The sequence below is a fragment of the Mauremys mutica genome, chromosome 10 (assembly GCF_020497125.1).
Source record: "Mauremys mutica isolate MM-2020 ecotype Southern chromosome 10, ASM2049712v1, whole genome shotgun sequence".
Taxonomy (NCBI): Eukaryota; Metazoa; Chordata; order Testudines; family Geoemydidae; genus Mauremys; species Mauremys mutica.
This window is the reverse complement of record NC_059081.1, coordinates 30,778,479-30,804,002: the sequence shown is the minus strand read 5'-3', so window position 1 is coordinate 30,804,002 and position 25,524 is coordinate 30,778,479. Positions and strand designations below refer to the sequence as shown.

At 40.3% G+C, this 25,524-nt stretch overlaps 1 protein-coding gene across 4 annotated transcripts in view; it reads right to left on the bottom strand.

The window, feature by feature from the left end:
* Positions 1-25,524, bottom strand: part of PKP4 (plakophilin 4) — a 220,618-nt gene that overhangs the window by 151,231 nt on the left and 43,863 nt on the right. For all 4 annotated transcript variants that reach the window (XM_045032188.1, XM_045032191.1, XM_045032190.1 and 1 more), the window contains exon 2: positions 6,639-6,772. In XM_045032188.1, coding sequence (XP_044888123.1) covers positions 6,639-6,767 — 129 coding nt within the window. In that variant the 5' untranslated portion in view covers positions 6,768-6,772. The remainder of the gene's footprint in view (positions 1-6,638; positions 6,773-25,524) is intronic.

Here is a 25,524-nt window from a genome sequence, read left to right as displayed (position 1 = left end):
ATGGAAAAGATAAATGAGGAATGTAAAGATGAGGTAAAGAATAGATAGAACATGGACAGTGCATGTATAGTACCCCTGCTGGAGGCCTTGTGGTCCTACCACACCCTGCCCCAGGAACGGAGCAGTGAAGGTGGGTCCTCCAGGCCTGCCAAGAATGGTTGCAGGGAAACAGCCAAAGCAAGCACAGCAGGCTCAGTTAAAAGAAGCTACAGGGCTTGAGATAGTCAGTTCCTGGCTGGGACCAGAGGAGCAAGGACGGATGCTTGTTGCTGGTCACAGGAGCTCAAGAACAAGCTCAACCAGAAGGAAGATTCTGGAGATACTTGCATATAGCAAGGAGAGAGAGGATTTGAGAACTTCAGCCCTGAGGTCAGGGGAAGAGAAGGAGCAAGAGGGGAAAAGGCCCAGGGAATAGCAGCAGCAACCACGTAAAAGGAAGCAGTTCCTGGGCTGGGACCCAAAGTAGTGGACAGGGCTGAGTCCCCCACTGGCAAAGTGGCCAAAGCCCTGAGAAGGGGATAAGTTTAGTTTAGAAGCCCAAGCACATGGCTGGAATTTAAAGGCTCAGGGATGGGGCTGAAGGCACTGCAGAGGGCCCTGGAGGCACTGTTCTATACCAGGGCACGCATGGACTTAAAGCTAACCCAGAAGTGGCTGAGCCTGGAGACAGGGCTAAAGACATTAACATGGACATAGGGACAGGCCTTGTCTCCATGCCTTGTTGAACCTTTTACCCCAGAAGCGGTTCATCCATCCATTCACTTATTAACTGAGTGACTTAGCTGGAGGGATGAGCCAGTGAAGACCCGCCTGATGAGGGCCACAGCTGACAGGGGGCACTGGGAGCAGAGAAAGGAAAGAGTGCACGATTGCACCCAGATGACAGGAGACGTTCACGAGGCAACTATGAACCATTACAAAATGCAATAAGCTGTGTAGATGTATATAAACGGAGAGAGTTTCTTGTAACTTCGGATCTGTGACGTACCCTGCACCACCTACATCTGAGTCTGATCAACTCAGCATAGAGCTTCTGTATGCCACATAAAGATACCGGAGTGACATGCCTGGAGTCAAACTGAGTTCTTGGAAAGCTGAATGGAAAGAGGTTTTGGAGGGAATTCGTACAATACACAGAGCCCAGATTACTGAGGAAAGGAAGTAGGATATTTGTAAAACAGGATATGCTGTTTTGCAGAGCTTCAAGTTCTTCATAAGCAAGATCGCTGCGGAGCTTAGGAACTCCATAAGGCAGACGCTTTCCCAAACAGTGCTCCTCCTAATATTCACAGCAGTAGTGCTCCTCTCCTGCTCATCTCAGAAGTATGTAGGAGGTAAGCCCATCTGTGGATCTTGGGAAGTTCACAGAAAGTAGGGAATGAGCCCAGCAAGGAGCTTTTGGTGCAGAGGAACGGAATTGACAGGGGTATGTGGGATATAAAGTTTTCTATGAAGACATATTTTCTATCAGGAAGACTGATAAGGTGGCAAGTTGCAGAAAGACTGGCCAATGGAGCTTCAAAATTCTGCAGAAGCCAGGTCTTTGTTGCACCAGAGTTTATGATCTCTGCAAAGCAAACACTTACAAGCTACTTTCTAAGATCACTGGCACTACATCTTCCCAAGTGTGCTACTCCTAATATTTTTTCATATGATATTGTTAATCCCATATTCTAACTGTAACATGAAATTAATGTTTAGGTAAATTAACTGGTCATCCCCCAAATCTTTTTTTCCTAATTTTGTTGTTGCACTGTATTTTCATAAGAGTATACTAATTACTTCACAAACTTTAGTTTTACATCAACGAAATCTGTTTGGGAATATGGTATGGCTCCAGTTCTATTCCCAATTAAGCTGGTGCAATTTTCATTTAAGTTAGTGGGCACTGCACCTGCATAATGGAGGACAGAATTCGACCCCAAATATCTTAATTTAACAAGAGAGAAAGATAGACCAAAGAGCAAGGATAACGAATTTTTACTTATAGCAGAACAAAAACATCTGAAGCCACAAAATGGATTTAGTTCCCATTTGTTTCTCTTATATCTAACGATTACAAAGCAGAAGCAATTCATGAAATTTTGAGGAGGTAACAAATCAGTTATTCCAGATAAATAATCTGTACACCAATTTATGGAAGACTCAATTTTTACCAGGGTCCAAAATATGTGGGTTTAGAAGTAAGCACTGACAAAACCTTAATGATAAGTGTGGTGATAAATATCCTATGAAATAGTAGTCAAGTTTAGCTGTGCAAGGAAAACCCACATATACAAGTTTCACTAAAGAGAAAAATGAACATATATACACTAGTATTTTACTCTGGTGTATCCAAACACAGAAGAGGATCATACAGAACTTTATAGAATTAGTGTAGTACACATTTTTTACAATGAGAAAACTACTGTTCAATCTGCACTCTTCCATATAAATAGAACCCCACCCCCAGTGAAATACATGATAAACCCAATGAATGGGAATACAAGGAGACCATAATCTCTGTCAAGACCTAGCCTTATAAACCGAGAACATACAAAGCAATCTTTCTATGCATATCAAAAGCTATATGATGGCCGATGATTGAGTTTGCCTTCTTTTTCAAAATTCTTCCCTATTCTTTAGAAGTGATTTATATTAAATGAAATTTAGCGTTCACTTTGGCTTCATTCTTCCATATTCAATAGACATTCTTTCAAACGGAAGTCTTTCTATATCTCTAATCATTCTCATTTCCTGTGTATTTCTTTTTCGCGCTCTTCAGATGAGGCATCCAGAACTGAGCACAGTGTCCAAAGAAGGGTTACCATTGATTTATATGTCATAACATTGTCAGTTATTTTAGATCCCATTCTTATACATTTTAATGTATGCGTATCACCATAGAGCATGTTTTCACTGAACTGTCCACGAGGAAACCAGAACTTTTACCTGAATAGTTTCAGTTAATTTAGAATTAGTCAGAGAGTTAGTTCTCAATGCCTTGCAGAAGTGGTCCCAGAATGAACAAACATGTATTCAGGACATAACAATGAACAAAACAAAACAAAACTGAAACAAACACCCAAAACTTCAAGAATATATAAATAAGTCTGCCACTTCATCATACACATGTCTCCTCCCATTTGTAACAAATTGAACTTAACATGCACCTTAGATCACATCAGTATTCCTACTAATCCATCTGTGCCAGAATTACTAATTTTTCAAACCTCAGAGCATCTTCAAAAGCTGCTATTAAAAACAAATAAAAAGAACCAGTCACAGAAATGGGTTTCTTTTTCCCACTCTTCAGATGCAAAATGCCTCCCAAAAGTTAATGATGTGAGGTCCTGAATGGTAATACTGAGTCCTCTAACAGTGACAAGTTGACCGTCCAATATCTTGTGACCCAAGAGGTTGGCAACAGGAGGCTTAAAATAATTAAAAAGCCAAAAATCCTCCCCCCCCCCAATCAATTCATACAAAACATTTTTCAGGAAATACTACAATTTAATTTAGTCTAAATGGGTTGGGTAATTTAGCATGCCAAAGCCAAAGTTCTCCAGAGCTAAGGGCTCCTCGGGTTAAGGAGCTCAGGTTTTAGATCCCCTCAGGCTTTGGCTTTGACCCTCCACAGGTGGCAGGGCTCGGGCTCAGGTTTTGGTCCCCCTTTTTGGGGTCATTTAGTAATTTTTGTTGTCAGAAGGGGGTCGATGTGCAAGGAAATTTGAGAACTGCTGGACTAGGATCACCTCTAAGGCTGAGAATGTCGTTTATTTTCCAGGCCCACACAGTCTTCTGCCTTTTTTCTAGCAAAATTTTGTTAAACTTGCACTAGGGTTAAGACAAACAAACAGGTGAGCTTCAAACAACAGTGTTAATTTTAATTTTGCTGGTTGAGGATTTGTAAAGTGGTATCTGTCCTCTAAGAACTGGACTGAGATCACCTTGGCATTACACACAGATAACCATTAAATGACACAATTAACTTCGGGTTCCTACCATTCTGGGTTGGATTTGAACCATCAGCCTAGAGGTAGAAAACACCATAAGACAAACAACATAAATCATCCTATCCTCTTATTTGTCTGTTAACATCAGTGCAAATTTAATGGACATTTTTCTGATTTCATTTAAATAAATTTGCAAGTCATAAGATTTATTCTGCTCAGACTAGGAATAAGTACTGGAAGTATGGGGTGAGAGGACTTCTCCCTGTGGTGCAGCAAATGGAAAAGCTTCAGAATTAACAACAAAGACTGCTTTAAAGCAGCCAATTTCTTGAAAGCTGCTACAGAACTTGGTGTGTTTATATTCAGTTTACATCATTACTGTCATACGTTCTTTTTGTCCTTTTGCTTCTCCCCCTTTTCAAAACCGAGTAGGATGGTACATGCATCTCATATGAAATTAAATATATTAGATGAAGTCCTAAAGCAATCTTTGATGGGAATATATACCCCATGTCCAACTCCAAGTAAAAACAAGAAAATAAATTAAAAGGTGTTGTCAAGAGAAGTTTCAGAACAACTGCGGCGGAGGGAGGGGGGCACGGGTACATCAGGAAACCTTGTAGAGACATGTCAACCAAACCAAAAGAAATTTGGAGTTAAAACTGCTCTGGCATCATAATCTCAAAATTGTTTGCATAGGTATTGCAATTTGCAACACATGGATTTCTGGAACAATGAGTGATATTCTTGATTTTACATCTTATCCCTAGCACTCTAAGAGCAAAAGATTAATATTAACATGGGACAAACTATGACAACTGTTATGATAATTATTTGAGTTCAAAGTTCTTAAATTGAATTGCATACTGAGGTTTTTTTAATATAAAAATATTTTTATAAAGCTATCATAAATCTACTTCTTTTGGAGAAGAAAAATTTCTAGGCTGTGTTTTGTATGTATAAATCCAGGATAGAGGGCAGTCTGCCTTGCAGGTATTGGTTCCTGTAATCAATTACTGCTTTTATTAATGTTAGTATTGTTTCAGTTCTGTATTTCACTTACAAGATTTCCTAAAAAAAAAAAAAAAATCCCCGTTTTCTTCAAAATGCCAATTCAAACTTATGCTGAACTTGATTTCAAACAAGCAAAATATTATATTCTGGAAACCTTGACTTCTATAGAAGAGTAGACAAAACCTTAACAAGAACAATGCACGATGATAAATATGAGATGTTTAAAGGAGAAATAGCATTCACATTTCTAATATTTATCTTAACTATGAACTTCAAAGTAAGTCACTAGCTCAAACCAGCCTCTCAAAAAATGAAGTTAACACAAGACAGTCACAAGAAGTCTGAACAAATCTGTTGTCTGCAGATTACTGAAACATTCCTGCACAACTACCTTAAGAACACATATGTTTCTTATAGTCACAAATTTTTCCATTAGCTTCCCTTTTTTGCATTCAATCCAATTTCAAATCTGACTTACAAAAAGATTTCTGGGCACGAACACAATGGGTACAGATTTCTATACTATTTCTCTTGACTGCAGATAAATGAACATGTATGCTGCATGTTCAGATTCTGACACGTACACTGTTGAGATTTATATTTCCTGGGGGAATTCTGTGCTAAAAATTTTGCACACAATATTTTAAAATTCTGAGTATTTTATTTCTCAAAATAACACAAAATAATCAAACCAGTTTCAATTATTTTGGTAATTTATTTCAAAATACCTGTCAGCAAGTATGTCTGCAACAATACAGACAACAAAAAAGATCCAGAAAATGTTTTTTGACAAATAGATTCCTTACTAGGCATACTAATACAGAATGTTGAGTAATAATTCATTTAAACTACAATATAGATATGTATTTCCCACACCCTGCAGAAGCAGTGCTAAGGCTTGGGGAAGTTAGGGGTAACAGCTGACGGAGAGGGAAGTAATTGCTGGGAAGGAGCCTGGAAGTGAACCTGGAAAGTTATGGGGGGTGGTGGTGATAGGAAACAGGGTTTTTGTTTGATGGGGAGGGGCAGGGGATGCATTGTTAGGGATTTGTGGAGCCTCCCCCACTCAGACCCTGGCTGCCCTCTAGCCTCTCCTATCCATTCAGGCACATCTGCCCTGTCCAAGTCTTTCCCTACACCCCCTCCTCCCCATGTGTTCTTGCACCCCACCCCCCCTTTCTATTCAGCATCTGGCTCAATGCTGTCACTTCACTAGCTCCTGTGCCTCTTCCCCAGTCTGTACCCGCCACTAGCCCTTTTGAACCCCAGTCTATGTGACCCCACCAGCAATCCCGTTTGGCCAGCTCTGTCTGTCCCCCCTCACCCGGCTCTGCAGGTATATCACTATGAGAAAAGTGCTCTCTCTCTCTCAGTGGCTGGCTGCTCTGGCTCGTGAGACAGCTGCCCGCTCTTCTAGCACCACAACAGCCCCTGGAGGGCAAATGGGGTAATTGTAGCCCCTCTCTAGCAGAATGTATTATTCTGCAGAGAAAAAAAAAATCTGTTGGGGACATGAATTGTGTGTGTGCAGTGGAGCAGAAGTCCCCCAGGAGTAGGAAAGGAAACACCTTTTAGAAATTCTTGAGTTGGAATGGGTCAAGGAAACAACACATAAATGAAGAGTAGAACATGCTTAATTCCGAAAAGCATACTATACTTCTGAACTGATACAGAAGAAAATAAAAATACCTGCTCTTTTACAGAAGCTAGAATGGTAGTGGCAGTCGTCTCTGGCTCCATGCCCGGACCTTTGGAGGTTTCCTGGGTGGTCTGCTGCAGACCTTCCTCCACCAATGGGGTCTGCTCAGGAGCTGGCATATTGCCTACAACCAAACAACATTTAACTAGTTAATATTTTCAGCTGGTGATGTTTAAGTAAATGCAAGTCTTCTGGCATAGACTTTACTTCTGTAGGCTTTTTCAGACTTTTTGGCAAAGGTTTAACATGAAAAACCTAGAGAATTTTTCACATTCTGACTATCTGCATGTATTGCTATCAACACTGTGCTTCTCTACCAATTTTAAACTGGAATGATGTTAGGTCACAAAGAAAACATTTCAGACAAAGCTTTAAAATGTTTAGAAAAATACTGCTTTATGGTACCAAGTAGAGATAGCCAATGCAAGCAATTTTTATTAGCAAATAAATGCAGAACAGCTGACGTTAACATCAAAAAAAGTATAGGACCATTAGAAATGTAATCAAACTTGCACTTTTCAACACTGAATAATAATAATAATAAGCAGCATGTTCCAAGAATATTTTACATCCACAAAGCGCTACACACAGGACTCTTTAATTATTATGAATAATTAATGCACACATTTTGCAGAAAGGGAAACTCAGACAGATAAGGTGAATTGCCCAAGCCCTGTACACAGTGAGACAGAGGGTGGGATAGCTGGGATTGGAACTCAAAAATTCTAAGCCTCATGATCAGTGAAACAATATGGTCTAAAAGGCTGAAGACAAAAAAGATGCTATTAAGGAATGAGAATCATCTTTTTGTTTAGTAAAAAAAGTTAATCAATACGAACAGTACCAAAGTTAGCATCCAGTAACACATCATAAAATGGTATATTTACAGGAGACATATCATTCAACAAATCAACTTTTATAAGTAAATGTTCTAAATAATCAATACATATTGCTGTGCCATCTGCATGTGGTGCTCCCATCTTCCTTCACAAGCAAGAACAAAACAAAAATGAGAATTAACTTACTAAATGCTTTTCCAGAGCAAACCAAGCTTTATGCACAGTTGTATTAATACTCTGCACTCTTATAGCTCCTTCCAGTCTAGGCTCTCAGAATGCTTTACAAACATTTAATGAATTAAATCTCAACAACTACTCTATATAAAAGTAGATAAGTATCTGCATCTTCATTTTTACAGAGGACAAAACTTGGGCTTCATAGCAAACTTGCAGTAGTGCCAGGCACTGATCACACTACTCCTGAATTCCTGGTCAGTTTTTAATCACATCATCTCTCTCCTGCCTGTCAATTATATGCTGATTCACTTTAACTCCTGCTTAAAGAAAAAGGACTGTCTATGCAAGACTGTTTAAGTAAGGTATAAAAAATGGCAAATGTGTACAAGAAGCGTACTTTTCCTGTAAAACCCTCAAAAGTTTTTTTTCTTTAAGAAGAGCGTTTTAGTTAATATGTAAGTTAATCCTTGTGAAAGGTTAGTTTTAACTGGACAGATATAGATCCCAAATGTGTTTTTTTCCTTCACTTTTGTAATCCTTGTAGAATTTGCACTTTTGAAGGAACCATTTTTCACTTTTAAATAACTATTCCTAAATGCATCCTCTTAAATTCTATGCATTCCCGATACTTAACTGCCAACTGTAGAGCAGAAGAGTATCTTGTCCAAGATGAACTTTCACAAATGTGAGAGCTAGATTCTGTGATATTTCAAAAAAAACCTTAACGAAATTAAAATAATTAAGAGAAATTAGAGGAGAAAGGTGTGGAAAATAGAAATGTAAAAGCAAAGACTTTTAAACTTTTTATACGATGCTGATCTGCTTCTGGTGAAAGAAAACACTTTTGTTTATCTTTACAAGTTTAGAAAGAGGTTAAAAAAGTCAGAAACATTAGTACATGATGGTCTTAATATTGTATGTAGCAACTTTCGCAGAAGTTAAAGTTCTAAAAGTCTTTAAGTAAAACCATGTAGAAACTGACTAAAATAATCTGGGTTGTTTAAAAGTAAAAACAGAAATTAACGGCATTTACAGCAATGATAAAGTAACCCACCTAAACTGAAGTAACATCAGAAGTTGAAATGAAGATGGGATGAGTGGGGAAAAAACATGTTACATATATACACTATATTTTATTTCAGTATTATATTCTTTGGCAGTAAGAAACAAAGAAGGGATTGTTGCTTGAAGTGAATTAGTATAGACCAAAGTGTTTAGTAATCAGATTAAAGAAGAACATTTGTTGTTGCACTATTTTTATTGTATTCATTTTTTTTTCTGAAAGTAGCAGTACAGAAAAAAGGGAATGATGATATAGTGTTTCAGTTCCCACTGACACCGGGTGACAGTCACCAACATGGTGATTCCCAGTATTGCCAACATCAGTTGTTAAAAAGTCATGAGTCAACCCCAAAGAATCACAAGGGTGTTTTTTTTAAATCATTCTTTTTAGTCAAATGTTGGGTTCTTACTATTTGCCTTCTGGATTTTGAGATTTTTGGGGTATGTAATGGTCTCCACTCAGGGTCTGGTTGGGAAGCGTGGCCTAGTGGTCACAGCCACACCCCCAGACTGCCAAGGGGGTTGTGGGGAGGGGAACCCGGGCCCTCCCACTCTACCAGGCTCCGACCAGGGCCCTTTTAGCTAGCAGTTACCTGGCAACCAAGACTGTTTAAGGCTGTCCTCCCTGGGCCTCTTACTCTCCTCTCTCCCCCTGGGGTCACCTCAGTCCAAGGCCTTCGCTTAATGGGAAAATCCAAATCCCAAGGAAGCAAGATGGAGTCGCCACTGTCCAAGGCCACAAAATACTTCCCTCTCTGCTTGTCTCTGCAAAGTGTCCTCCCTTTCCTCACAGAGGGGCCCCTTTGGGCAGCTGCATCAGAGTCTTTAGGTTTCACTCTGCTCTGTTGGAGCTGTGAGCTGCAGGTGTGTTCACCTTCAGGACTGCTTGCCAACTGAGCTAATTCGCTGCCTTTTAATTCCTCCAGCAGATGAAGCATTTGCTGCAGGTTTGGTGCAGGGGAGCTGGCAGAGCCCAAAATGAGCCCTTAAGCCCTTGTTGCTCACCGTGTGGTTTGTACACCCCATCATAGGGTACAATTTGGTCATACATGTAAGCTTTTCTCTGTGACCATGAGGCAGGGTGGATTTGATTTAAATCACTAGTCAGGACGACTTGATTTAATCATGGTTTTCTACATAAGAGTGCATTCTTGTTGGTTGTTATAAACTTAATACATATTCTTCGCAACTCAGAGATAAATGTAGGTTTCATTTTTAGAAGGTATACACTATACATTTTTAAACCATGATTTATTTTGAAAACTTTTCAGATTAGTTTTACAGCTATATCAGAAAATTAATGGATTTTTTTTACCAAAGGTAACTGAAGCAGATATTTATGAAGTCATTGGGAAATGAACAATCTCCAATTCAACAGGCCAATCATTAACATTTTGAAGATTTTCTTGCCATGGTGTATTAGGAGGAGAACATCACCAGAGATACATTTAAATTGTTTTATTTAATTAAAAACAACAACATTATGTATTCTGGATTTTTTTCTTCAAAAGCAAACATATAACACTTTAACAAAACAAGCATATGTCCCTTGCTTCTCACATTTATCTCCAGACTTCTTCTCCTTGTACAGATCTATTCCGCCCCCAACAATCTTCTATTCATTGAACTTTTTGAAACTTTGCACTTTTAGAGAGAGGTAAGGTATTGACTCTGTGTACACAAATTTGCAGAGGTGCAATAGAGCTGAGATCTGTTATTTTTTTAAAAACTTTTTTGCTGTTAACAAGCATGTTACCTCTGGAAACACAAATCCACAGTGTAAGAACTGCAAAACTAAGCATCTCTGATGGTATCTTCTAGACTGAGCACTGAGTCCCATTGGGTAGCTAGAAAGATTAACCTAAATAATCTATACAGAAACCTGTGGAACCCCATAAGATTGGGTCCTTAATCCATCAACTACTGGAACTCATTTACAAAACCTTTCCTAACCATCAGATGACAATATTGTCTCATACTATAGAATTAGAATTTATAATCCCTATTCCATGACGAGATATCTTTGAGCTATAATGTATCTATCTTTAGATTGCTTTTTGAGGAAAAAACCTTATTATCAAAAAAATCTGATTTTAATAAAAAAATCCGATTTAAATAAAAAACTGATTTTTTTTAAAATCACTGATTTTTATCCACCCTGCCACGAGGACAAGAAACTTTTTTTTTTTAATGGAAATGAATCACTTGTCTCCAGGAGCTCGGTCTTTAAGTAAAACATCAGCTATCATGAGATCCACAGTAGAAGTGAAGAGTCAGTAAAAATGCATTAGTAATTATTCATTCAAAGGCTATCTGCACATTAAGTGGGATATGATTGACCCAACTAAGAGATTGTGAATTGTAGTGCCACTGCCCTGCTCCGGCAACCTTTCAAATCAAAGTACTTAGCTGGGTTGTCTATATCAGTGGGTTAAATGAATAACTCAAGAAGATTATATAACACATGCAGATTGTGTGGTTTTAATAATAATACTGGTGCCATATGTCCAAAGTCATCTAGGCATTTTAAAACATAAATAAAAGCAAAGTACCAAATTAGCAGCTAAGGCAATTTGCCAAAGCAAAGCAAATGAAATCCAGACCAAACAGAAAAAGATGCTCTTCTCCCTACACATATACACAAAAGTCTTCATTCCCACCTTTATTGATAATAGCTATATACTATGGCATATAACCAATTTGGTAATTAGATTTACTAATACTCAGTCAACTTGCTATCATTTCCATGCAGTAGGTGGGCTGTGCTAGTTTTACTGACCTGCAAGAACCACATTTCATAGGAAAGCTTTGAGGGAGTCACAAGGGCAGGCATTACTGAAATCCTTTCCATGTATATATCCTTGCACATATTAAAAAGATTAAAAATACCAATCCTGAGTGAGGCAAAAAATTGTACTTCCAGGTTCTACTTCCATTAAAACTGAGCCCTAGTTGCCCACCTTTTATACTTGTGGCTAAGGCAGTCTTCAACATTAAATAAAGCCACCACAGAACAGAACCATTGTTTCATGATTCCTCTTTCCCAGAACATATTTAATTCTGCAGTCCTATCAAAGACGAGCCATCTCACAGTCTGCAAGCTTTGACAGAAAATGAGATCATGCAGACTGACTCACCAGCACAAAGATAAGATAATACAGACTTGGGTATTAGCAATATGCTGACTATATCTCAGACCATGCTGTCTAAATAATATTATATATTTAATATTAATGTTACTCAGCTTTCTGCTGTTCCAAAACTGCATCTCTAGTGAAGAGAAGCTTGCAAAATTTGTGAATCACCAACAGGAGTAACTTTGGGATAAGTTTACGTTCAGCAAAGTAGATGTGGATGCATACCCATCCCAAAATGAACAGTTGCCCATTGGCCAAGTCCTCCTACTGGTATCCCATACTGCTTTACTGGCTAGCTGAGTGATCATGTCTGTTTACCTGTGTGCCTCCCACTGTCTCAGGCATCATCGTGACCAGACTTCACATCGCTGTTTAAATGGTGGCACACAGCCAGGTTCTGCCGTCTTTTGCAATTCTAGCTACTGTAGAATTCAAGTCATATTGCTGATTATTGAGCAGTCATTCCTCATACCTCATTCTTCACCATGGTCCAGTACTGACGTGCAGAACTTAATTTCCTTTTGGGGAGAGGAGCTTTATCAAGCACTTCTGAATGGCAGGAAAGAATAGGTGTACAAGGAGCTATCATGACAAATGCAGGATACAGGACACAAATAGGATACTCTCCAGTGCTGCAGTAAGGAAAAGGAGCAATCCTACATTCCAGCCGAAGCTAAGTATCATAGGAAATCTGGGACAGCTATCACAGCTTGGTTATACTACAAGGAGCTGGACCATCTGCTTGCTAGAGATCACACCACTCGACATGCTATGGATTCCCTGATTGATCTGATCCTCCAAAGAAGGATTTTGTTTAACCAGTGAACCCGAGGGCATACAGCTGGGGAAATCCAGTTTGCTCAATGAGTTTTTGAAGAGAGTACTCTGTCTTTTGGGGACATGGCTCAGATTAACATCCTCCAAATATGGACAGACTACAGAAGTTCACATGCAATTACTAGCCTGCTGCTGCTGCCCCCTCTTTAGTTAGCTACCACCTTCTCCCCAATAACTCACAGCCCATCTAGAATTTAGGACCCCATCCCTCAAGTTTGCAGACCAAACTCCTCCCTGCCATCCACCTCACACCACAGGGCTGGGGGCTCCTAAAAAGGAAGAAAGCAATAGTTTATCAGTTTTGGCATGGAGACTACAATTCAAACAATAACTTGTTCTTTTTCTCCATAGCACCAGCATGGGGGGAGGGGAGGAAGAGAGAGAGAGAGAGACTGATAAGGGAAATGGTTAGCACCTCACAGACACAGCTGCTAGGGATGATGGGAGGAAAACAACCATCTTGGATTACATGGCCTTGAAACTTTCTACCTTTGCACAGCTTTATGAATTCTTTATAATTTTTTTTTAAAAGCTCAGTGTTCACCTTAGTGTATTCTTTGTTAATGAAGTAGTTAAAATGTGTTTACACCCATGGTTCCAAATCTTGCACAATTCATTGAAAAGTAAAGCATCATGGTCACAACAGCCACACGTACTCAAATAACAAAACCACACAAGATTACAGGCACTATCACAATTCCCAACTAAAAGCTCAAAAATAAATGTAACACACACACCAATCACGATTCAGTCATTGTACTAGTACACGTACACAAGACACATTCAGTAATGCTGATAAATATCTTATGCAAAGAGCGTATATACTTTTGTAAGTGGCATCTAGATTTGAAGTATGGGTACAATGCATTCCTCACTGTGTCCCTGTCTTTGCATCATTTTGTAGCAGTCTCTAATATGGCTGTTGAACGTTTTCACCAAATTGACCCATCTCCTGATGTCATCCATTTGCAAGGCTCTTTCCCTTGCTCACAAAGGCTGAGCATAACACAGCAAACAGCTATCATATGAAGAAGACATTTCTAAGTCTCCACATCAGGATCCTGCATCTACTTTTCAGTCTTCCAAATACACAATCACAGTAATTCTGCAACTACTCAGCATATAATTTAAACACTATTCATAAAGATCACTTTTTGCATTGCAGAAGACAGTCCAGATTTTTGAAGATCCTGGTGTTATGGACCTTTCCAAAGCACCTCACATTAATATTGGAAAAATACCCCTTCCTACTGATGAATTCTGAGGCCTGGTGGGGGTGGGTCGTTAAAGAACAGGCAAGTGTCCCCTCAATGGCCCTATATAATTGGTGAATCTCAAGCCTGCAAATCCATTAATAACCTTCTGTGCATTGCCCAGTCTTAATATCTGGGGTTGCAGGGGAAGGGAAGAATCACTGTAGTGGAGGGTTTCAGAGTAGTACCTGTGTTAGTCTGTATCAGCAAAAGGAATAGGAGTACTTGTGGCGCCTTAGAGACTAAAAAAAAAAAAAAGACAGCTTATGCTACAATAAATTTGTTAGTCTCTAAGGTGCCATAAGTACTCTTATTCTTTTTGTAGTGGAGGGGAAAATCACCTTATTGCTAGCACCACACACCTCCACAACAGCTCTGACAGTTGATTTACCAACCCCAAAATGGTTAGCTACTAACCAGTAGCATCAGGTGTGGCAAGCTTCCAGACAGCAACAGTCATGCACTTCTGCACACTAAGGGGAATTCTCATGTAGGTGGTCTCCTGTTGCAACTCTCGCGCAAGCTTGGCAGAGATCTCTAAGGAATCCTGTAGCTATCCCACAATGTGGCAGCAGAATAGAATAGAATAGATTTCAGAATGCATACAGCACAGAAGTGGAGAAATGCATCACAAGGTCTGACCAGAATGCTGAGTGCTTTTTTTCAAAACATCATTGTGTTATGTGGTAGCAATGATATGAGGCAGAACTACCTTAGTTGCAGGATACCAGCATGGTGCATATGCTCTTCTCATGCAAAATTTGTTGTGGATCACTTAACATGGGTACACAAAACCCGCAGGAAGATTTATGTGCAGATATGCCCTACCCAACTGATCTGGCCAATTGGTTCACTTAGCTATGCATTTCCTCTTCTCCCTCTGCTCGTCACCACACCTTTTCTGCATCACTATATCCTCTTCTCCTTTAAAGGGCAGCTTTAAATTGATCAACTTGCCTTTTTTTGTTTTAAACCAAAGTTAAAGATTAACTCTTAATGACGCCTCTATTTAGGTGAGCCCTCCATTACAGAATATTCTTGCAACTTTGAGTATTTTTAACACTTAAGTTTGCAGCAGGCCTTTGACATTCAACAGGAACAAAGTCCTAGAGCTTGAGATATATCTTTCACTTGCCCCATGAAATTACATTCAAGTCTGCCTGAGATAAATTCTTGAGAAAAGAAATCACCATTTCCTTTCTGTTTCTTGCAGTCCTTATGAAAATGTTGGCAACCTGCCAAAATAACTGAAAATGAACTTCTAAAAAGCTGAAAGAGCCAGGCCAGGCACCCCACAAATACAACTCAGGAAATACACACATCCCCAGCAGCCTACATTCCCCCACCTCGGGACACCACATTGGGTAGGAATCCTCCAGTTCTATGGATTAAGGGGGGGGCGGGGGAAAGCCAGACTGGAATTTCTATCTAGTCACAAAACCCGTCACATGGTTCCAAAGGCCCATCTCTCCCTCTTTGAGATAAGAGCCTTTTTCTGCTGTCACCTAGTTTAGCTCCTGTAGCTCAAGTGATGGCGGTCTGTGCTGCAATGCTGAAGATTCAAGGTTTAAACCCTGATGATGCATGACAGAGGGGGTTGTTACAATTGTAACAAACAGCATTTGTTTTTGCCCTTTTCCTTTAAAAGGGTTAGGGAATCTGTACAAATAATGTTATTTAGGTTGCAAAGTCAAGCACTTTAAAAGTAGAGCTGGTCAGGAATTTTTTGACAATTATTTTTTACTGGAAAATGCCAGTTCATCAAGACAAACCTTTTATAGAACAAAGCTTCTGTTGGGAAGGTATTGCAGGCCCAGGATGGAATTTCTGGACAAAATGAGAGAGACACTCTCTGTATACCTGCTCAATAGCCCAGTGGTTAGAGCACTCAACTGGGATGTAGGAGGCCCAGATGCAAGTCCCTGCTCCAAATGAGGCAGAACAGGAACATGAACCCGCATCTCCAACGTCCCAAGTGAGTGTCATAATCACGTGGCTAGAGTCTCAATCTCTCTCTCCCTCTCCTTCCCACTCTGCTGTAGCTTTTCCACTTTGTATAAATGATTAAGAATCCATTGGACCACAGACAAACTGACTCCACAGTCTGGCGGTTAGTCAGGTAAGTGCCCTAACCACCTAATTTCAAGAGGTCTAGTTTTTGTTCCAGCATAGAAGGAAAAAAAAGAAGTCAACCTCAATTTTTTTTTTAATAACAGAATTATTAGCTCTCCAGCCAGCCCCACTTGAAAAACAGGAAGAGCCAAATTTATGATTGCCCAGGCAACCTTAATTTGGCCCCCTTGTGCCTACACATTATGTTAGTTATAGTTTTAAAATTATATGATCACATACTAGTTTTTCCACAAGATCCATCTCATTCAATGTAAACGTTGGACACAAGATGTCAAAACAAATGTTGCAGGGGCCAATCTTAAATTTGGCATTTTTTAAACTTTCAAGAGCTTGACTTTGCAACCTAGGTAAGTCTTATCGTATGTCTTCTACATAAAAAAAAAAATTTAACAGCATACAAAGTGCAGAACAAACAAACAAAAAATCATACCCTGTCACAGTAATGAGACAATAGGATTATGCAAAGTATGAAGTGTCAAAATGAAAAAAAAATCTCAAAGACTAAATATTAAAATAAGGGAAAAAAATCAAGTTCAGAATAGACAATAATAAATTTCAAGCAGATGAGAAATGAGATGTCACGTAACAATGTATTGATAAGAAAATTATTACATTACTAAACAAATGGTATTCCAGTACTCTATTTGCATTATCTTTCACAAAGTGACTAAGACATGCCAGAGGAAGATGAAGGTAAACAGGAAGTTATGAGAATGAGATATGAACTACATTCAGATCTAGTTGAAATCTATCCTACAATCCTAAAAGGAAATCTTTCTCAAGCACAGGTGTTCAGTGGCCTGGACATCACTGACAGATTAACTCTGTCCTTTTTACAACAAATGGAGATATTCTAAAGCAGTGGTGGGCAACCTGCAGCCCATCAGGGTAATCCACTAGCGGGGCGCAAGACAGTGTGTACATTGACCGTCAGCAGGCATGGCTGCCTGCAGCTCCCAGTGGCCGGAGTTCGCCGTTCCCAGCCAATGGGAGCTGCGGGAAGCGACGGCCAGCATGATCCTGTGGCCATCGCCACTTCCCGCAGCTCCCATAGGCTGGGAACGGCGAACCGCGGCCACTGGGAGCTGTGAATACGCGTGCCTGCGGATGGTGAATGTAAACACTGTCTCGCGGCCCACCGGAGAATTAACCTGATGGGCCACAGGTTGCCCACCACTGTTCTAAAGGCTGTATTACACCCAGACAGAGAAATTTCAGACTCCCGTGCTGCAGATCCAGTTCACCAATTATTACTAAAACATTGTTACTGAAGAAATGCCTAGATGAGATCTCAAACAGGCTGAGGTCCCATTATGCTTGGCAAGAGGTATAGTAAAATGACAGTCCCGGCTCCAAAAAACTTACAAGTTTAAGAAACTAGCTTATTAATGACTGTTCACCACTAGAAAGAATTTACAAGTGTAGAAGTCCTCTCACAAACCCGTCAAATCCAAGTAACTGAAATTTGTTAACTATATTGTCAGGGTAGCAAGAGGATTCTAAATTTGTATATTTTTGTCTTGCTTGACTGCATGTGCAAAAGTGGCTTAGTTAAGCCAGCTACTTTACCACATCTAACTCTGGTTTCCCTCAGCAAACAGACCAGAGCAGTCTATCTTGGAGCTCCAGCCTGCCAGTAACTAGTAACTAATCCAAACAGCTGGAATCAAGTGAACCTTAGATCCCTGTGGTTTGAATGTCTTTCCTCTCAATTTCTACAGAGATCTTGACAAACTGTTTTGATAATATACTCATAATAATTCTTACCTATTAAATAATTACATAGCTATTTATTTAGTTTTTCTTTTAAAGATTCAGCCTTTGATGAAAGGTGTGCTGGTCTTGCTTTTCTTATTCCAGAAAAAGGCATGGCGCCTATTTAAAGGAAAGGTTTTCTGAAAAAGTGAAAGGCTTGTCATCTTCAAATAACTCATTTTTACACTAACCCAACTGGACATGCCTGGTTACAAGAACGCGTGAACATCCCAAAAAACATAACTGATATTTGCAGACTGCTGATCTTGGATAAGGAGCTGGGACTAGAATAACTTCGTACTAGTTAGCATTGCATGTCTGGTCTGGCAAAAAGTTAAAAATCTTAGGAGGCAATTATTCTTTCTGGTAGAAAGGATTAGCATCTCCAACAACAAAAATGAACATCCTGGACTTTTTCTTGAATTTCTCTTTCAGTATACATGTTTTATGAAAGATTTGTCCCTTGAACATTAAACTCCCTAATGAAGAATCCTTTTATTCTATTTACACAAAGGCTATTTTCACGCTTCAGGTGGCCTCATAAGAGATGTTTTACCTTTTTTTTTTGCTTGCTAATAAGAGGTTCATGTTACATTTGTACAACTTGCAGATTATACACAGACATAGCTTGCAGGTTCTGAAGACTTGTTTCAGAAGAACTAGTATGTAATATTGTAGTTTTCCCTATTACGACACAGATAATCTGCTCTTTAGAACTTTTACTTCACAATCCAAAAAATGGCTCCTCTTGATAAATTTCAGGTAATTCCACAGTTCACATGCACTTGTTATAGTATTCAGTAATCACTCAGACATTCACTGAAGCCGATCTCTATCAAGCTCCTTACCTGCCAATTGCATATCCGAGCCCCTGAAAGGTACAGTTCCCCCACATCTTCCTTTCCCAGCCCAACTAAACATCAACGATCAATCAACATTTACATAAATACTGAATTTAAAATACTTTTAATCAACTTACTAACAATGCTCAATTACTCACGCACCATTGCTTGGACTTAAGGGTCCCCCTTGAGGATATCAGTACAACTGTTGTCAAGAGACGGTAAGCAGAGCTGGTTGGGAATTTACAGCAAAACAGTTTTGCCAAACTCTGCTGCCTTTTTCAGGAGGCACTTTATTATTTTGATTCTGTTTTTCACCAACCCGTTGGATTGATGATAATGGGGACTAAGGGTTACATGTCCAAACCCAACCACCACCACAAATGGCTTGAACTCTCGGCCATTAAAACTATGGCCCCTTGTTAGACATTGCTATGTCAGGTGTATCATGTCTAACAAAAATACATTCAATGTGTACAATCACCTACTTAGCAGTAGTATCTTCTAGTAAAAACTAGAAAGTGAGAATAATAGTCTAGAACAAGTACATAATTTTTTCTAATCAACATAAGCAAATCTGAATGTACTTTGCTCAAGGGGGACATTTTTTCCTGTGAAACCAACATGGTTATGCTTGACTTGGCCATATTTTTGGAATATACAACAACTCTTGACAGCCTCCTCAATGTCACTTTGCATTTGAGATCAGTATAAAATGTATCTAGCTCTTCTAAGATTTTTCAATCCCTAAATGATCTTAATGCAGGGGTAGGCAACCTATGGCACGTGTGCCAAAGGCGGCACGCAAGCTCATTTTCAGTGGCACTCACACTGCCCGGGTCCTGGCCACTCTTCCAGAGGGCTCTGCATTTTAATTTAATTTTAAATGAAGCTTCTTAAACATTTTAAAAACCTTTTTTTACTTTACATACAACAATAGTTTAGTTATATATTATAGACTTATAGAAAGAGACCTTCTAAAAATGTTAAAATGTATTACTAGCACGCGAAACCTTAAATCAGAGTGAATAAATGAAGACTCGGCACAGCACTTCTGAAAGGTTGCTGACCCCTGCCTTAGTGTATCCTTAACATATTTTTCTGTACCACCTTAGGGATAACCATTTTGGTGCCTTCAAACAGAACAACATCTAGGACTAAGAGTTCCCGCCTGAATTGGTACATGGGGCTGAGAATCTGCTAATAGTCTTAATTACATTCTGCCAGGTCCCATCTTGAGCCATAGCTCTGATAAACACTCTCCACATTTCATTTGAGATAGGACAGACTATTTTATTTTAAATTGTATTTTGTTGTTTTTATTTTAAATACACACACAGACATGCACAAGATGGAAATAACATATACATAACAATTAAGATGTTCATTAGTTGCAAACCTCGGGGGTTAAAAAAAAACCCTGAACCTGTGAAGGTCATGCAAGGCATCAATTATTAAAGAGACTAAATAGATAAATGAAATGAGAATATAACCTATGAGAACTGGGAACAACAGTTTAGTTTTAAATCAAATTGATATGTACAATTTTAGCTCTGGACTTTACTCCACTGCATTTTTGTCAAACACTCTACAGAGTGTCTGCAATCATCATCTCCCTTAGGTTTGTATTCAAATTGCAAATTATACATTTGTAAATGAAAAAAACCTCTCTATTCTAGGAGCAGGGGAATTACCAGGCCCCATTTGGTAACAGCATTTGTAGTTCATTTCAGCTTAACATTGGCCTACATAAATAAAGAAATGAAATTTTTTACAGCCATAAACTAAGGCTAAAGATTCCTTCTCTTTTTTGAGCATATTGACATTCAGTTTTTGTTAGAAACTGATGCATAAACCACTGGTCTCTAGATTTCACCATAATGTTGTAAGAAAACTGCACTAACACCCTCCTGGGAGGCATCTATGGACAACTTAGCTTTGTGCATACTGTCACAGTACCTTATGACTGGAGCCTCTAACTAGTTCACTTTCTCAAGCTCCTTATTAAGATTAGCATCTCATGTCCATTGGACATGTTTGCACAGTAGCACTCTCAGGTTGCTGGCTTGGGCAGCTAGATTAGGCACAAAATTCACCATTCCAAGGAATCTTTGTACCCTTCCATCCTTCCTTGTCTATTAGGGCAGTCATGCTGGTCAGCATCTCAATCTTGCTGTGATCCACCTGTACACTTTACTGTGTTTATTTCCATCACAGATATGTTATTTCCATTACACAGTATTTATATTTTTCGTTTGTTTACCTTTAGCCCAGCAGGTCTGGCTCTTTCCAAAGCTTCCTGAAGCCTCTGGTCATGCTCTTTTACTGTTTTCCCCCAGATCAAAACATTATCTATGTAGACTTTAGCATCTGTTATACTATCAAAAATTTGTTACATTTTCCAGTGAAACACCTCAGATACCAAAACAATCCAAATGGCAATCTGCACAAACACCCAACGGGGGTGCTGAATCTGCACAAACGAGCACGTTTTTTTCTAAGGGCACCTGCTAGAACCCTGTTGACACATCCAGTGTAGAAAATATTTAGCATCTGCCATATCCCCAAATATTTCTCCCCTTGTAGGTGGTGGAAAGTTTTCCATTTTCACATATTTGTTTAATTCTTTTGGGTCTAGACATAATGGAAAAGGTTCTGGTCTCCTCCTTCTTCCCCCCTCAACCCGCATACAATAACCAATGAGTGTACCTACTCTGTTGGTTCTTCTACCCTGATACATGTCTGTTTATAATTCTATAAAGATAAAATCTTCTCTCTCTAAAACAGCTTATGGTGGATTAAAGAAAAACCACACACACAAAAATCAGATTTTTTATTTGAATTAAATACAGGTTTGGTTTTTTTAAATCTATTTAAAATTATGTTTGAAACTGACAACCTATGTTGAAGCTTAAATTTATTATAATCTCTTAAAGTCATTTAAAGTAAATACAAAAAAAAAATAATGTTAAGTGGTACATGTCTGTTGCCAAGTTTTAAAGAGAGTCACTGGCTAAGCATCTGGAACCTGATTTGTTGAAGTGTTAAACCATCTTTTGACAGCAATAACCTCTTCATCAGATGCAGAGAAAGATTATTTTCTTCATTACAGTTTATTCGCCTAGCTCAATTCAATGATTAGTTCATTCAAAGTTAAGAAATCAATTAGAAACTGAAAAAGCAGGACAGCTTGTTTTCCTCTACCAAAGTGTATTAGTTCTAATATCTTGAAGGACATGTTGATCAGAAATAATCAGTTCAATTCACTAACTTCAGATAATACTTCCTTTGTTTAACTGATTTATTAATTTAAAATGCAAAATATGTTTTGATAAACTTTTATTTCCTTATGTATCTAGCACATTTAAGGTAGTTTTATTTAATAAAAATAATAAATTGTAATTTTTGCACATTTTAATTGAATTTCCATCCAAATAGAGGTTGACACAAATCACAAGCAAAACTTAATCTTTATTTAGTAAAAAGTTAAGATATAAAATTGCTTAAATAAATTTGCACGGAAACAGTGTATCCCCGTTTGTCATGGGGTGCTTTACTCACTACTGGAGTGCCTCCCTCTGGCCACATCTGGGGTTTAGCTCTGCCAGGCTGACTCCCTTTCCTGAAGCTGCACTCCATCACTTTCTCTGCATCTTGATCCCTCGGGGCTCAGCTGCTCCCACTTTGGGTAGGTCACCTTCTGGGGGTGGGGGTAGGTTTGCATTCATAAAGTCTCTTGAGATCTACTGTCCCAGGCAGTCTTTTGCCTCGACGCCTCAGGTAAGCAGCCACTGGCGCCATACATTTTGTGAACACCCTTGGGGCCGATGAGAGGCCCAAAGTCAGCGCTATGAATTGAAAATGGGATCCGCCCACTATGGAATGGAGGAAATATCTGACCTTGGAATACAGAAATAAGCGTCCTTCAAATTGAGGGCAGTGTACCAGTCTCCCGGATCCAGGGAGGGGATAATGGAGGCCAGGGAGACCATGAGAAACTTCAACTGCTTGAAAGACTTGTTGAGGCATCGCAGGTCCGGAATGGAAAAAGGCTGTGTCCCATGCCATTTGAAGGGAGCACCTGCCACAGTACCCTCCTTCACCAGGGTGTCAAACTCCTGGGCCAAATCCTGGTGCAGGGACTCCTTGAACTTACAGAGGGAATCCCATAAATTAAATTTGTGTCTGATCAAGAGAGCCTGGTGGTTCACCACCTGGAACTGAAGGCTGACAGTTGAATAAATTTTCCTCCCAGGCTCTTGGCCTCTTTATTTTTGGGTGTCAAACTGGTGTGTCCCTGCTTGTCCTATTTATTGGCCACCTATGACGACCAAGGAGCCTGGAGGCAGGTGGGTCTACAAGTACTCAAAGCCTTGGCTGGGACAAAGGACTTTTTCCTCAGCCCTCTTGGAGGTGGGAGGGATAGAGGACAGGGTTTGCCAGAGGGTTTTGGCAATTTTCAAGACCCCATCGTGGACTAGTAGTGCAATATGGGCGGGGATAGATGCCGAGAGCACACTGAATAGGGTGTCTCTCTCCTCAGCCATCTCCTCCACCTCTAGGCCCAAGTTCTCGGCCATCCATTGAAGCAGGGACTGGGGTTATGTAAAATCATCCAGCAGGCTGGCTCTCGAGGTCCCGCCACTGCCTCGTCTAGGGATGAGGATGACGACTCTACTGCCGGGGAGACCCCGGGCCATCATTCCCCATAGAGGAAGGGGGTTTTGGGGTGGGCACTCACTCCTCTACCCTGACCTCTGAGTGAGCTTTGCACACCGAGCCCAGTGCTGCTAGTGCCGTCAATTGTTGCTCCATGGCAGTGGCCGACAAATGGTGCGAAGGGGGCATCACAGGCATGTCCATGCACTCCAATAGGGCCACTGCGCTGGCCACTGGCCATGTTGCCAAGGCAGCATCACAAAGGTTGATGCATCTTCAGGTGCCCAATTGCGCGGGTGATGCCTCAGCGAGTGGCTGAACTCTGGTGTGGGGGACGGGGATCTGTGCCGAGAAGACAACTGGCGGGGGAGGGTGAACAGTGCTGGCGAAATGGTGACCAACGCTTCCCCCTAGGCAACCTGTGTCACGAGGGCGGAGACTGCGATCATGCTGCCAGTGAACTTAGGCAAGCTGCAGAGGACCTGGGCTGCGAAGCCGGAGATCTGCAGTGCGGAGTCAGAGAGCACTCTCTCCGCTCTGCGGATCAGCAGTGCTGAACTGCTCTCTGGGGAGTCCTAATGGCTGGCTTGCCCTCGTAGGGAGCCCTTGCCACTTCCTGCGGCACACGCAGTGCTGGCGGTGCTGGTAGAGGCCTCTGCTTTCTAGCACCAGGAGGATCTGGGAAGGTGTCGGTCCTGCCACAAGTCTGGGTCCCCTACCATTCCCGGGCGTCGGATCCTTTGGGGAATAGGGGCCTTGACTGGGGAGGCAAATCCATGAGGCTCCGGTGTGAGTGGGTGGCCCAAACTGGGTCCTTTGCCTGATACCCCATGGCCTTTCTTGCCTGATGCAGGGGAGCTGTGCTTCTTGGCCTTCTTTTAGGGCACCAGCGATGGAGAGCAGTGTCGGGCAGCGCCCAGTGCCGGGGATGCACTATGCACCTAGGCCAAGGTACTAGGGGTAGAGTCCTGCCGGGAAGGCTTGGAAGCCAGGCAGAGAGCATGAGGAGGGCCCTCAGATGGATGTCACACTCTTTCTGGGTCCTGGGTCTAATATTTTTGCAAATACGACACTTGTCCTTCACATCTGACTCCCCCAAGCACTTCAGGCAGCTGCTATGGGGGTAACTAACAGGCATAGGCCTGTTGCAGTCCCAGCAGGGCTTAAACCCCAGAGACAGGGCATGCCTTGCCTGGGGACTCTAACTTCTAACAACACTTAACAACTACTTAACACTAACTACTATAAACAAACTATTTACAAGGTACTAAGGCTCAAAGTCAGAAGAAACGAAAACCACTAGTCCTTGCAAAGCAAAAGAAAAGGAACTCCAACTAACCACCATGGGCATAAGAAGGAACTGCGAGGGAGTAGGGCAGGCAGAGCCCAATATACCAAGGCATGAGTGCGGCACTCAAAAGGGTGCCACAGTCGCCCGTATGGATACCATTAAGGCAAAAATATCTGATGGCCACGCAGGTAAGTGTGCGCACATCTAAAATGGAATTGACATGAGCAAGCACTTGAAAAAGCTCTTTTTCCAGTGTATGTAAAACATGCTTAGAATCTTCTAAATAAAATTTTTCCTTTAGACATCGGCATTGCCATCTCTCACAATTTTATGATAAAGTCTTGCAATATTATTATATGTTTTTAATGACGCTGCAACCGGATGCAGGCATGTGAGAATCTCAACTCTAGTTTTTTTTTAAAAAGTAATTTTCTAGTCCTCCTGATTTTAAAGAAAAAAAGCATGAAAACATGACCCAAGTGTACCTTAAAGACTCAAGAGCCAGGAAGCAACTAAAAAGAATGCAACATTTTATAGATCTCATGGCTTTTAAGTCAATCTCGTGATTTTTGGTGGGTGACTCATGATTTTTACACGCTTGTGGTTGGCAGTACTGTGACAATCAATATTTTCTCCCACTTTTCACATACTGGAACACACAGTTTCAATTCTCTGAATTTGAAGCACTAGCCAATATAATTTTGTTTCATTCACTTCCTGGTTTATGCATCAGGATTATTATAGCGGCAGTTCAATTCATTTAAGCTTGATTGGATTCAGCAGCACAGAAATAATTAAGAGACATAAAAGGGACACATTTCAATAGTTTAAAAGTAGTTATAGAGCAGAGTCCACAGTACAGACTAACAGCATCTGAACATTTATAATTAT